The following is a 15,099-nucleotide window of genomic DNA, read 5'->3' as shown; positions in this document are numbered from 1 at the left end:
CCAAATTTGCTGGCATATTGAGTGCAGCACTTTCACAGCATCATCTTTCAGGATTTGAAATAGCTCAATTGCAATTCCATCACCTCCATTAGCTTTGTTCATAGTGATGCTTCCTAAGGCCCACTTGACTTCACATTCCAGGATGTCTGGCTCTAGGTTAGTGGTCATACCATCATGATTATCTGGGTCATGATGATCTTTTTTGTACAGTTCTCTGCATTCTCTTCTTAATATCATCTGCTTCTGTTAGGTCCATAACATTTCTGTCCTTTATTGAGCCCATTTTTGCATGAAATGTTCCCTTGGTTTCCCTAATTTTCTTGAAGAGACCTCTAGTCTTTCCCATTCCATTGATTCCTCTATTTCTTTGCATTGATCACTGAGGAAGGCTTTCTTATATCTCCTTGCTCATCTTTGAAACTCTGCATTCAGATAGGTATATCTTTCCTTTTTACCTCTGCCTTTAGCTTCTCTTCTTTTCTCAGCTATTTGCAAGGCTTCCTCAGACAACCATTTTGCCTTTTTTGCATTTCTTTTCCTTGGGGATAGCCTTGATCACTGCCTCCTGTAAAATGTCATGAACCTCTGTTCATAGTTCTTCAGGCACTCTGTCTATCAGATCTAGTCCCTCAAATCTGTTTGTCACTTCCACTGTATGTAAGGGATTTGATTTAAGTCATACCTGAATGGTCTAGTGATGTTCCCTACTTTTTTCAATTTATGTCTGAATTTGGCAATAAGGAGTTCATAATCTGAGCCACAGTCAGCTTGCGGCACTGAAGCACAGTCTTCAGGATAAGGAGGACACGCACCAGCGGGGAAAGGAAGAAGACATTCCCAAGGTGGCAGATAGTTGGAGCACATACTCAGGCACAGATGTTTGGTAGGTTCGGGTGCTTTGGGACAACGGTGTGTGATGTGTCATGGTGTGGGGGCAGCTGGAGGATGGTTTGTGTGCTGGAGGCAGTGAGAGGTGCTGTGGAACAAGCAGGCTGGGACCAGACATCTCAGGCTGCCACACAATTGTTGTCAAGACAAGCGTCCCGGATCAGCCTCTACTCCTCTGGAAGAGGACGGGACCTTGGCATGTTCTTTGTGAGTGTGTGAGCTCAGAATTTAAGGGCTCCCAGTTTAGGCAAATGGCTCAAGCGAGGCTAAAAGGCTTTTTAAAATGTAGAGACATCCAGAAAGCCCAAGAGAACATGAGAGTATCAGAGCTGCAGAAAGTGTGAGAGTCTAATCACTGGCCGATATTTCCCTTCCTAAAAGGACTGGTTAGGAGTGGGCTATGGCTTGCTTCACTTAGGAGCGTGTTTACCTGGAGTTCAGTTCCATTTATTGAATTCAAGTTCCAGGTCTCTAAGCCTTTGGGGTACACGTGCCTCCCCGCTGTGAAGTCATGTGTTGCTACACACCATCTTGTCTGCATGCACTAGTCCTCACTGATCCCCAGGGAGAAACAAACAAGTACCTCGTGGAGGCCAGCGCCTTGTTTCCCTGGACTGTCTGACTCCTGAGCCCACTTTCCATTCTGCTGGCCCTATCACGTGCACGTCTCCTACTATGTCCTCGAATGCTACCTCATTCTGGACCACAAAGTTGGCCATGATCCCTGAGCTGGGGAAGGCAGACTGGTCTTGCAGTGATGGACAGAAGGTAATTCGGACACAGGTCTCTCCCCTCTCAATCATAGTGGATGGGGGCAAGTCAGCCTCACCTGCATGGGTGGTGGTAAGAAGAGTCCACCAGGCAGAAAGCCAAGTAAAGGGACATCAAAAGGGGCAATATCTGGGGAGGATGAGAAGTGAGCTCTGCACCACCTGCTGCTCCATTGCCTGCAATGCCCCACCCCACCTGCCAAATACCACATGCTTCTCCCAAACCTACAATCAGCTGCCCCTACTCTGCCTCTTCCAAGCATGCCCAGCCTGACAGACCCAGCCTCCACTCAGCTTCCAGGCTCTGGCAGTCTGGCTATCACTCACAACTTCATCCTGGCTCATTTGCCATCCATCCTGGAGCCCAGGCTCTGGAGGAGTGTCATGTCCTCATGAGCCTGGATCTCCTCCTGGAGAGACCCTGTGTTGTGCGTTGCAGAGAGAAACTGATACACAGACAGGGCCTCAGTCTCCCCCAACACCCCTTACTGCTGTGGGAACTTACAGTCTAGCAAGGTTCTCTTCTAGATAGAATTTCATGTTTTTTCCCCCTCTGCCTTTTGACTCTCACAGAATCACGTGTGTGAATAAGCCTTTTAGCGCCTCATGAAATCACAGATGAATTTCTGGTCCCGGATGTTTGCTGAGCTGGCCACAAGATCAACTCCTCTGGAATTTCAGTCCAAGACAAATGTCCATTTAGATATGCCTCTGTGCCTCCTTTCCCACCCCCCCACCCCAGAACATGGAAACTAGGGAATTCTGCTTCCCACCCCCTTTCCTGCTACAGCTGTCAGGAAGCTTAGGGGCAAACTGAGCCCCCATACTCTCTGAGGTGCCTGCTTACATACATTCCCTTGGCTTCCTTCCTTTCAGAGGTCTTTGTTCTGTTTGATCTCAACAGGATTGGCTCTCCCCTCTGTTTTAACCCTTAAGGAGAATGGGGTGGGGGGGAGGGAGCTGCCATTTATGGCTTAGGGTTTAAGAGTGCAGGCTCCAAAGACTCAGTTGCTGCCTGTGGGCCCCTGGACAAGTTATTCACACTCTCTACACCTCAGACTCCTCATCTGTAGCATGGGAAGGATAATAGCTCCTCTTTCATAGATAAAGTTAGTGCAAATTCAGTGAGATCATTTATGTAAATCATTTGGAACCATACTTGGATCTTAGTAAGTGCTTGATAATGCTGCTGCTGCTAAGTCACTTCAGTCGTGTCTGACTCTGTGCAACCCCATAGACAGCAGCCCACCAGGCTCCCCTGTCCCTGGGATTCTCCAGGCAAGAACAGTGGAGTGGGTTGCCATTTCCTTCTCCAATGCATGAAAGTGAAAAGTGAAAGTGAAGTCGCTCAGTCGTGTCCAACTCTTAGCGACCCCATGGACTGCAGCCCACCAGGCTCCTCCATCTATGGGATTTTCCAGGCAAGAGTACTGGAGTGGGGTGCCATTGCCTTCTCTGATAATTATCTCTTGATAATGCTAAGGATTACAATTATCATCAGGTCTTCATTCCTGGGTACCAGTGATTTGTGGGGAGGAATTTTCTCAAATTCTCACAGTGGTCCTGGGCCGAAGATTGTGCATGCTCATTGTGCAGATGGGAAAAGTGAAGGAGAGCCAGTGGGTGATTTGCCTGCTGCCTCACCTTCACAGAAGGTCAAAGCTGGGATTTAAACCCAGGTCTGTGTCTGTGTCTCCCCCCTCCACATTCCACACTGTCTCTCTGGGTGAGCAGGGTCAAATTAGGTAGGACCTTCGCAGATAAACAGTTTAGTGAGAGTGGCCCCATAACATGGGTGATTTCTCTGTGTCTGTCCCGCTCGTCCCTCAGAGGAGGCCTCTAGCCCAGATCACTGGTTCTCCAATATGATTGGACATCAAGCTCACTTGCAAATGGGTTATAAAGATAGATTCCTGGGCCCCTCCACAACCTACTCATGCAGACTCCAGTAGGGTGAGGCCCAGGAATCCATATTTGGACAGCTCATATAACGATTCTGCGGTAGCCAGTGTGGCCTTCAAATGCCTCGAGATGAAGTTTGAAGCAAGGCTGGCAGCCTTATGTTTCTCCACGCTTAGGGCCTGAGATATCCTCTGGGGCAGCTTGTCCTTAACATTGTCATCTCATTGCCTCCCATTCTCAGTAGTAATTCCAGAGGAAAGCAAGTGTGGCTTCTGAATCCCCTAGTCTTGTTAATATATTATTTCATGGAGCCAAGCCAGGAAACCCTTCCCCCCTTTTAAAATTTTGGAGGGAAATTACCAGTGTGGAAATATGACAGTTAATGATTTCACACAGCTGGTTCAGATGAGACCAAGTTTGTAACCAAACTATCTTCAACTTCAAACATGCCCTCTACTCCTTGAATGGGAAAGGAATGTAGGATAGAAGTGGTATCAAAGGTAAGCAGATGGAAAAGGGGCAGGTTCCTTATCAGGAAAGGTTTCTCTTATGGTTGACCCATAGTGCCGCCCCCACAGTTGTGTGGTATTTGTGCATAAGCAAGTTGTCCTCAGAGGTGGTACATGAACATATCCAATGCTTGTCTTTTCCAGCACTGTAACCTCTGCACTCAGCCTTTTCACCAATTGGCCAGGCCTCAAGCTCACCACCAGCTGGTACTGGTCCAGAGAAAGGATCTCATGAAGGTGAGGGGAGCTGTTAGATGATCTAGTTTTGCCTGCCCCCTCTCTGGCCCCAGCAGAACTTTTCAGACTTCTACTAAGTCCCTCGCCCACAGTGAGTATTTAAAACTACTTTTAAAACTGTCTTTCTCCCTCATTCACGCCTTTAAATATTCTGCCTAACAAATTTTATTACAGGCAATTTACCCATAACAAAACTATGTTATTGAAAATCTGAATCTACAATAAAACAATAAAAGGCTAATGATTTGTTTTACAAAATGAGCTTTCAATTTATACACAATACCTCTTGCTCTTCAAATAACTCCTCACACTCACCCCTCCCCCATGCTTTAGATTAAACTTATTTACATGGCATTAATTCCTCAGTATTCAATAGCCAAACCTATTCTGTCCTTGATGAAGCTCTTTTGGAGGCTAAGAGGAAACCCTGAAGGAAGGCAATACATTTCTGCCAGCAGAATAGAACTCAGTTAGAAAACAGGATTTGATTTAGAGAAATCTCACTTGAACATAACTTTACTGGAAAATGCCAATTCTTAAATAAGCCACATCCTGCTGGCGGGAGGAAGGTGGAAGTGAGGAATAAATTCCCATTTATTGAACACTTACTGTCTTATAGGCTTTGATATTCATTAACTCACATCATCTTCATGTAATCCTATGAAGTAGAGATCACTGTCCCCACTTTACAAAGGCAGGGGTTGAGGCCAAGTGAGACCATGTGTAATCCCCTGATCACACATCTAAGATGAATTTGTCATGTTTCATACTGAATGGAGCCTTACCTGATGCCTACATGAGCAGCTATTTTTCCTTGCTGATAGGCTTCTCTTCATAGATTTTCTTTGCCTGGTCCTTCTTTTTGACTTCTGTAATGTAGACTTTATTGTTGATGGTCCTAATGGAGCAGAAAAGAGGAAGGACAGACAGAAACAAAGGAAAAAAGAGATGGTCAGAGACATAAAGAGAGATATACAAAGAAGACAGAGGAGGAAGATGGGGAGTGGGGAGAGAAAAAGAGCAAAATAGAACCATAGAGCCAGAGTAGGAGAGGCCAGGAGAGGCCAGGGAGATAAAACCAGGTGAAGCAGTTATCATTATCTCCATTTGTCAGGTGGGGAAATAGAGACCACACAGTTGGTATGTGGTGGAATGGTTTTAGGAGTTTATGTTTTCAAAAGTGTTGAATGAATTTTGTTGTTTTGGCGCATAAAATAACTTTAGGAGGAATACAATTGAACGTTTTTATTTTAGTTGCCATATATTGACTATAATGTGTATTAAAAATATAACTAGCATGTTGAAAACATGAGATCATAGATATTGTTGCTTAGAATAAGCCTAACAAGTAACAAGTCCAGGAACTGACTGTGGCTCAGATCATGAACTCCTTATTGCCAAATTCAGACTTAAATTGAAGAAAGTGGGGAAAACCACTAGACTATTCAGGTATGACCTAAATCAAATTCCTTATGATTATACAGTGGAAGTGACAAATAGATTTAAGGGACTAGATCTGATAGAGTGCCTGATGAACTATGGACATTGTACAGGAGACAGGGATCAAGACCATCCCCAGGGAAAAGAAATGCAAAAAAGCAAAATGGCTGTCTCGGGAGGCCTTACAAATAGCTGTGAAAGAAGAGAAGTGAAAAGCAAAGGAGAAAAGGAAAGATATAAGCATCTGAATGCAGAGTTCCAGAGAATAGCAAGGAGAGATAAGAAAGCCTTCCTCAGCGATCAATGCAAAGAAATAGAGGAAAACAACAGAATGGGAAAAACTAGGGATCTCTTCAAGAAAATTAGAGAAACCAAGGGAACATTTCATGCAAAGATGGGCTCGATAAAGGACAGAAATGGTATGGACTTAACAGAAGCAGAAGATATCAAGAAGAGATGGCAAGAATACACAGAACTTTACAAAAAAGATCTTCACGACCAAGATAATCACAATGGTGTGATCACTCACCTAGAGCCAGACATCCTGGAATGTGAAGTCAAGTGGGCCTTAGAAAGTATCACTATGAACAAAGCTAGTGGAGGTGACAGAATTCCAGTTGAGCTATTTCAAATCCTGAAAGATGATGCTGTGAAAGTGCTGCACTCAATATGCCAGTAAATTTGGAAAACTCAGCAGTGGCCACAGGACTGGAAAAGGTCAATTTTCATTCCAATCCCAAAGAAAGGCAATGCCAAAGAATGCTCAAACTACCACACAGTTGCACTCATCTCACACGCTAGTAAAGTAATGCTCAAAATTCTCCAAGCCAGGCTTCAGCAATATGTGAACCGTGAACTTCCAGATGTTCAAGCTGGTTTTAGAAAAGGCAGAGGAACCAGAGATCAAATTGCCAAATCTGCTGGATCATGGAAAAAGCAAGAGAGTTCCAGAAAAACATCTATTTCTCCTTTATTGACTATGCCAAAGCCTTTGACTGTGTGGATCACGATATACTGTGCAAAATTCTTTAAGAGATGGGAATACCAGACCACCTGACCTGCCTCTTGAGAAACCTATATGCAGGTCAGGAAGAAACAGTTAGACCTGGACATGGAACAACAGACTGGATCCAAATAGGAAAAGGAGTACATCAAGGCTGTATATTGTCACCGTGCTTATTTAATTTATGTGCAGAGTACATCATGAGAAACGCTGGGCTGGAAGAAGCACAAGCTGGAATCAAGATTACTGGGAGAAATATCAATAACCTCAGATATGCAGATGACACCACCCTTATGGCAGAAAGTGAAGAGGAACTAAAAAGCCTCTTGATGAAAGTGAAGGAGGTGAGTGAAAAAGTTGGCTTAAAGCTCAGCATTCAGAAAACTAAGATCATGGCATCTGGTCCCATCACTTGATGGGAAATAGATGGGGAAACAGTGGAAATAGTGGCAGACTTTATTTTTCTTGGCTCCAAAATCACTGCAGATGGTGATTGCAGCCATGAAATTAAAAAGCACCTACTCCTTGGACGAAAGTTATGACTGACCTAGATAGCATATTGGAAAGCAGAGATATTATTTTGCCAACAAAGGTCCGTCTAGTCAAGGCTATGGTTTTTCCAGTGGTCATGTATGGATGTGAGAGTTGGACTGTGAAGAAAGCTGAGTCCCAAAGAATTGCTGCTTTTGAACTGTGGTGTTGGAGAAGACTCTTGAGAGTCCCTTGGACTGCAAGGAGATCCAACCAGTCCATTCTAAAGGAGATCAGTCCTGGGTGTTCTTTGGAAGGACTGATGCTAAAGCTGAAACTCCAATACTTTGGCCACCTCATGCAAAGAGTTGACTCATTGGAAAAGACTCTGATGCTGGGAGGGATTGGGGGCAGGAGGAGAAGGGGACGACAGAGGATGAGATGGCTGGATGGCATCACTGACTTGATGGACATGAGTTTGGGTGAACTCTGGGAGTTGGTGATGGACATGGAGGCCTGGCCTGCTGCATTTCATGGGGTCGCAGAGTCAGACATGACTGAGCGAATGAACTGAACTGAAAAAGTAATATTAAAAAGTGTATCTACTTAAAGAAACTAAGTAAATAATACAGTGGGTAGCACAGGCAGTAAAAATTGTTAAAGCAGAATGCAAATTACTGCAAAGGCATCTAAGTTTGATCTTGACCTTAGGGGGCTTGACCTTGACCTTAAGGGGCTCAGAGACCGATGAGATACTCAGACTTGTTTCACCTACATTTTTCTTTTTGTTCTAAGGAAGGTAGTGAAATATATGGAGTTCAAAGAAGGGAGGGATCGCCTTTGCTCAAGTCTTACAGAAAAGGTCCTAGAGGAGACAGCCTTGGTTGTGTGGGAGGTCAAATCAAGGAAGATTTGGACAGATGATCATTCCTGGCCATAACTTTTCAGTCCCCTTTATTGGCTCCTTCTCTTCTTGAGTCTAAATCTTTGGGACACTTGGAGGTGCTATTCTAGACCTCCCCTTCCTCTCCTCTGTTCTTTCTACAGTCACTCTGTAGGTGAGGTCATCTAGTTCCATGGCTTTAAATATCATTTGTACACAGTTGACTCCCAAATCTGTATCTCTAGTATGGACATGTCTTCTGAAATCCAGACCTATATATTGTTTATTTTACATTTCACTAGCATTTCCACTAAGCACCTAAAGCTTAAGGTATCCCAAACTGAGTTCCTTGTATCTCCCCTACCTCTCAATTCCACTCCTCCCCTGGTTTTCCTTATCTCAGGAAATAGTTGTTCCACTGAAAATCTTAGAGTCATGTTTGACTCCCTTCTTCCTCTCATGCTCCACTCCTAATCCATCAGGGAATTTTGATCCTATCTTTAGATACATCAACAATCTACTTCTCACTACTCCCACAGTTACTACTCTAGTCTAAACTACCAACTTTTCTTGTTTTGTTGTTGTTGTTTAGTTGCTAAGTTGTATCCAAATCTTTTGCGACCCCATGGGGTGTAGCCTGTCAGGCTCCTCTGTCCATGAGATTTCCCAGGCAAGAATACTTGCATGTGTGCTCAGTCACAATACTGGAGTGGTTGCCATTTCCTCCTCCAGGGATCATCTAGACCCAGAGATCGAACCCACATCTCCTTCAGTGCAGGTGGATTCTTTATCACTGAGCCACCAGGGAGGCTCTTTCTTTCTTGGATAAGTGCAGTATTTATACTAACTGGCCTCCCTCTTTAAAGTCTTGCTGCCTTATTATCTGTTCTCTTCACAGCAGTTAGACAGATCCTATTAAATCCTAAGTCAGGCCATGTCCCTTCTTTGCTCAAAACTCTCTGTGGCTCTTGTCTCAACTCAGAGTAAAAGCCAAAGTCCTCCCAGGACCTCCATGGCCCTATGCTTTCTGGCTTACTGTCACCTCCTTAACTCTATCTATTCCTTCTCTTCCCATTATTCATTCTTCTCCAGCCACAAAGGCCTCCTTGCTGTTTCTGGAAAATTTTTTCAGCATACTCCTGTTTAAAAGCCTTTGCTTGGAACACTCTTCCTCTAGATATTCACAAATCTTATATTCTTTCTTCTTTTAGGTCTTTGTTCAAATGTCATTTCCTCAGAGAGACATCCTTGATCACTAAAACAGCATCTTTCTACTCTTTATCTCCCTTGCTCTACTTTCTGTTTCTTTGTAGCACTTCTCATTCACAAACTGACATATACTTTTTTGTTTATTTTTCCCTTATCTATTTTCTCTACTGGACTGTAAGCTCTTTGAGGACAGGGATTTTGTCTGTCTTAATTGCTGCTGTATCCCCAGTGCCTGGAATGCTGCCTGGCACATAGTGGGCATTCAGCAATTATTTCTGGAATGGGCATTCCCCACAGACAGCAAGAAAATACAGGGACCATGTTTTAGGGAATAAAAAAGTTAGATTTGGATGGAACAGAGAGGTAGGGAAAGGAGTTATGGAGAGAAGTCTGGAGTGGTTGGGTAGGCCTAGACAATAAAAAGCTTTGAACACCAGAATCAATGCGCTCATATGGCACTGACAACTTCATATGGAGAATGGAAGTCCTAGATAAATCTTGAAGTGGGGATGGGTCAGACCTGGTTTTTGAGGAGTGATAGATAGTTCAGTGTCTTAAAAAATATTACTGTAATTCTGTAAGAGGCAGGAACAACAGTTTCTATTTTACAAATGGATAAACTAATGCACAGATACCAGGAAGTGGTTGGGGTAGAATGAACTTATTTGCCCAAAGCAGCAGTTTCTAGGAACACTTGAGGAGCATTTGCAACCTGCAGAAGAGACCCCTCAGGCAGGAAGTGTTTCTAGGCAGCTGAAACAGACTATTGCTGTGGCTAGGCTCATGTGGGGGTGGGCTGAGCTGGCATTGCCCCAAGGTCTCCTGGTGGATTGTGGGGGTGTAGGGTGGAGCTAGTCAGGCAGCAGCACACTGGGACCTCTGTGTGTGTGCTGCCTCCAGCAAGCATACTTTCCATGGAGTCTGCCCAAGAGCATTTCCTCCAGCCTGGTTTGCTTAATTAAAAAAAATATTATTTTGGAGGTTTTTTTTTTTTTTTTTCTATTAGAGCAAAAATCCACATTCTGTCTGACTGCTTAGCTCTTGCATCATTTGGTCAGCAACCTCCCTGGTTAGTCTTCATATGCCAAACCCATGCCATCTTTTTTTCCTTCGATTTTCCTGAATTATCCATGTACAGTGATCCTGGTTCCTTCCAATCTTACCTATTTGGAAATCATGCTTCCAGGAAGCCCTCTTTAATACCTCAGCATTTTCCCCATAAAATCCCTAGGCAGGTGCACACTGCCTACCTCCTCCAACCTTTCCTCGCTTTAGGGGAGTGCCATCTGTCTGCCAAGGCCAGGAGGTTCCTAATGACAGAGCTCAAGCCCTAGAGCTGCTGTTAATAGAGGGTTATAGATTCTTTATAGCACAAAGCACACTTCTCATGAGGGGGTCTGAGCAAAGGCCAAATCTCTGCCTGTGCTGAACTCACTCATCTGCTAAATCTGAGTTACAAGCCAGGAGCCATTTTCTAATTCATATTAAGGTATTTTATAAGCCAATGAAGCCCCAGTAAGCTTCTTCTTATTTGCCCCTCCTCTCACATTAACCATCTCAAAGAAGGCACTGTCATCTACTGGGTCAGACAAGCCAAAATCAGGTGGGCACCCTCTATGTTTACTTACTCACTCCCGACATGTGTGCACCAGGTTGTTTCTCCCTCTTTATGGTTTCTCAAATCCCAGCCCACTGCACTGCTCTAGCGCTCAGCAGCTCTTATGTGGTCATTGTTCTGAGTGCCTTATATTTTTGTATGCTTCACGATAAACCTATTTGCTGAGTAGTATATTTATAGATGATATAAATTAATAAATAATATATACTTGGGAAGTACATGATCAAGTTTTTTCTGATGGGTGTGCAAACAGATAAGATGGTTTGGAGACCATCAAGTAAGTGCCAGGTACTCGGCTGCCCTCTACCACATAGTTCTTCCTTACCTCTCCAGTCTCACTTTTGACCACTCTCTACCACTGCTTGTGCCCTACACTCCAGTGACACTGAAGGCCTTCCAGTTCCCCTAATGAGGAAACATTTGTTCCTGTGCTCGTTTTGCTTGGATTCCCCAGCCCTGCCCTCACCTTGTTTTCCTGATGACAGCTCATACTTCAAAACTCAGTTTAGGTGTCATTTTTGTCATTGGTATGGGGCAGGGGAACTGACCAGTGTCTCCTGGTTGGCCTCACCATTCCTATTATTCCACATTCTTGCTTCTCTTTCCTCCCAGCATACTTCATTAAAATTATCTGTTTTCATTTTTATTTCCCCCATTAGATTGTGAACTCTTTGGGAGCAGGCCCACTGCAATTAATCTTCCTCTTTTCATAATACCAAGCCCAGTTTAAGTCACACAGTCAGCCTCAAGAAATGTTTGGTTAAAAAAGAATCAAATAAATATTATCAAGGACATATTATCTGCCTGCCACTAATTTTAGCATATATTTTCACATATAATTAGTTAATTTAATCCTCACAAGTGGGTTCAATCTTATCCCCATTTTACAGATATGTAAAATTAGATGCTGATAAGTGACATGACTTGTCCTGAGTCCCATAGCTGGCAGGACCAAGATTCAAACTCAGGAGTGCATGCTCTTTATCACTATGCTTGCTGAAAGAATGAACAAAAGAATGAATAAATGTTTGCACATATGAATAAAACAGTGATTTTGGAAGCAGATTTACATGGTAAAATTGGAGATAAAAGCAAAGTGAGGCAGCTCCAGGTCCAAGATGGCTTCATGGGCCTCGGCATGGGGCCTGAACAGAGGTGACCAAGCTATGGGCATAGTGGGAAACCATGGTAGAATGCATAGAATAGCTTTTCATCAACAGCGGAGGGAAAAACAGGAAGCTGGGTTAGGTAGACTCTATCCTTGGCCCAGGGCTCCTGGACAAGCCTGAAGGTACAGGTTTAGAAACTGAGGCCCAGAGAAGAGAGAAAACACACTCTCTCATTCATTTGGTGGATCTGCCTAATATTTGAGTGAGCTTTGCAAAGTCTCATAACAGAAGACTCACAGAAGATCACAAATCAAGGGACAAGTTCTTCTCCAACTGTAACGCGAATATGAATTTCTTGTATCTTTTTAAAATGCAGATTCTGGTGGAGACTGAGATTTTGACTTTGTAACAAACTCCCATGTGATGCTGATGCTCCTTCTCCATGAATTTTACTTTGAGTAACAAGGCTTTAGAATATAACAGAGTGGCTGTCATTCATTGAGCTCTGCTCTATATAAGATACTGTGATATACATGTCTAGCTCTATATCACCAAATCTATTCCCCCTTTTTTAAAGTCTTCCCTGGTGGCTTGGATGGTAAAGAATCTGCCTGCAATGCAGGAGACCCTCAATCCCTGGCTCAGGAAGATCCCCTGGCGAAGGAAATGGCAACCTATTCCAGAATTCTTGTCTGGGAAATCCCATGGACAGAGGAGCCTGGCAGGCTACTGTTCATGGGGTAGCAAAGAGTCGGACACAACTGAGCAACTGACACTTCCTTTCTCAATTCCCTTTTTAGGAACTCAAGTGTAAAGAACTGCACCTTAGTACTTCCCTAGCTGTCCAGTAGTTAAGACTCTGCACTTCCACTGCAGGATGCAGGTTCTATTCCTGGTTAGAAAACTAGTATCTTGCATGTTGCATTGTTGTTGTTCAGTCACTCAGTCGTGTCCGAATTTTTGCTACTCAATGGACTGCAGCACACCAGGCTTCCATGTCCTTCACTATCTCCCAGATATTGCTCAAACTCATGTCCATTGAGTTGATGATGTCATTCAACCATCTCATCCTCTGTCACCCCCTTCTCCTCCTACCCTCAATCTTTCCCAACATCAGGGTCTTTTCCTAATGAGTCAGCTCTTCACCTCAGGTGGCTAAAGTATTGGAGCTTCAGCTTCAGCATCAGTTCTTCTAATGAACATTCAGGGTTGATTTCCTTTAGGATTGACTCCTTTCATCTCCTTGCTGTCTAAGGGAATCTCAAGAGTCTTCTTCAGCAGCACAGTTTGAAAGCATCAATTCTTTGGTTCTCAGTCTTCTTTATGGTCCAACTCTCACATCTGTACATTACTGGAAAAACCACAGCTTTGACTAGATGGACTTTTATTGGTAAAGTGATGTCTCTGCTTTTTAATATGCTGTCTAGGTTTGTCATAACTTTTCTTACAAGGAGGAAGCATATTTTAATATCATGGCTGCAGTCTCTGTCCACAGTGATTTTGGAGCCCAAGAAAATAAAGTCTGTCACTGTTTCCATTCTCCACCCCCCCCCCCAACCATCTATTTGCTATGAAGTGATGGGGCCAGATGCATGATCTTAGTTTTTTGAATGTTGAACTTTAAGCCAGCATTTTCACTCTCCTTGTACACCTTCATCAGGAGGTTCTTTTGTTCCTCTTCACTTTCTGCCATTAAGATGTCATCTACATATCTGAGGTTGCTGATATTTCTCCAGCAATCTTGATTCCAGCTTGTGCTTCATCCAGCCTGGCATTTCGCATGACGTACTCTGCATAGAAGTTCAATCTGCAAATAAGCCTGTAGCAAGGCATGGCCAAAAGATACAGAGAGAAAAAAAGAGTTGCACCTGATAAGTGCAATCAGGCACTGAAAGCAAGATAAGCATTTGGCACCCATGATCTTACTTAATCCTCACCTTGGCTCCCTGGGCTACATAATATTTTTGTTCATATTGTATGGATGTGTTAACTGGGCCCAGCACCTGAGGCCACACAGCAAGTAACTTATCAATTTCCTTCCTCACCTTTTCTGAAGCCATGATCCCTCCATCTACCCACATATCTAGTTCATTCTCAGTGTGGGGCAGTGGGAGTAGGGCATTTGTGACCAGATGGACCTAGAATCAAATTCTGGTTTTGCCACTTCCTGTATTTAATCTCAGAAACTGAGCCTCAGTTCCCTCTCTATGTGACAGGGATAATAGTAGAAATTAGCTCACAGGGAAGCTGTAAGGACTCAAATAATAACTCTAAAATCCCTGATGCAGCAACTGACATGTGCTCAGAAAATAGTTAACTCTTCCCTAGATTCCTAGGACTGAGAAAGCAGGCTAAATAACCATCCCCTCTTGCCCTCAAAGAGTTAATTTCCTTGCAAATCCAAAAGCTCTATTCCATCACCCCAGAACCAACATTTGTGTTTGATGAGGAGGGCCCAGAAGGACCCTGGTATATCAGTTCCAGGAGAATGGTCAACAAAAAGCTGATGTGGATGAAGCATCTCCACTTAGACATGATGATACCTCTGGCCTGGTGCTGTTGTTCATGTCCAGAAGATTTGAGCCCAATCTCCAAACTTGTGTTCTTTTAAGTCTCCAGGTATCTCTTCTCTTGAGAAGGAGGGACTATCCTGCAGGGTGAGGAAGGCTCTGAATGTGGCATTGAATACACATAAGCCAGGATTGTCCAAGATCTGGGGCTGGCATCTTGCCTGGAGAGGGGCCAGTTCCATGTCTCCCTTATCCCCGTCATCTAGATGTAAGATGAATGGAAACTAAACATACTGGAGTTCTGGGGCTGTCTGTTTGCTGGGTTGGCTCAGGGTGGGATTTTTCTTTCCTATAAACATCCACAGGAGCCCAGTAACTGAGGCCAGAGAAAGGTCACTTAGCACAGATCATCTTTAAAAGGTAGCAGCACAGAGTCGGACACGACTGACGCGACTTAGCAGCAGCAGCAGCAGCAGATATGAGAAAGGGGTTGGTGGGGCAAGGTCCCAATCCCGGTCCTTTCTGACACAGATATTAGCCTTGAGACAGG

At 43.9% G+C, this 15,099-nt stretch overlaps 1 protein-coding gene across 1 annotated transcript in view; it reads right to left on the bottom strand.

Moving 5' to 3' along the window:
* The window catches only part of ITIH6 (inter-alpha-trypsin inhibitor heavy chain family member 6), a 35,338-nt gene extending 20,764 nt beyond the window's left edge, over positions 1 to 14,574 (bottom strand). Inside the window, 8 exon segments of the mRNA XM_086387118.1 lie at positions 1,548 to 1,728; positions 4,149 to 4,387; positions 4,948 to 4,990; positions 5,092 to 5,135; positions 5,138 to 5,204; positions 12,001 to 12,084; positions 12,086 to 12,151; positions 14,474 to 14,574. Coding sequence (XP_086243244.1) covers positions 1,548 to 1,728; positions 4,149 to 4,387; positions 4,948 to 4,990; positions 5,092 to 5,135; positions 5,138 to 5,204; positions 12,001 to 12,084; positions 12,086 to 12,151; positions 14,474 to 14,574 — 825 coding nt within the window.
* Between the last annotated feature and the right edge of the window lie 525 nt (positions 14,575 to 15,099).

This window comes from Bos grunniens, chromosome X (genome assembly GCF_055505025.1).
Source record: "Bos grunniens cultivar Pamir isolate PY7600 chromosome X, Bosgru_T2T1.0, whole genome shotgun sequence".
In the NCBI taxonomy this organism is placed as follows: domain Eukaryota; kingdom Metazoa; phylum Chordata; class Mammalia; order Artiodactyla; family Bovidae; genus Bos; species Bos grunniens.
The sequence above is the reverse complement of the archived record's forward strand: the minus strand, read 5'-3'. Positions and strand labels throughout refer to the sequence as shown.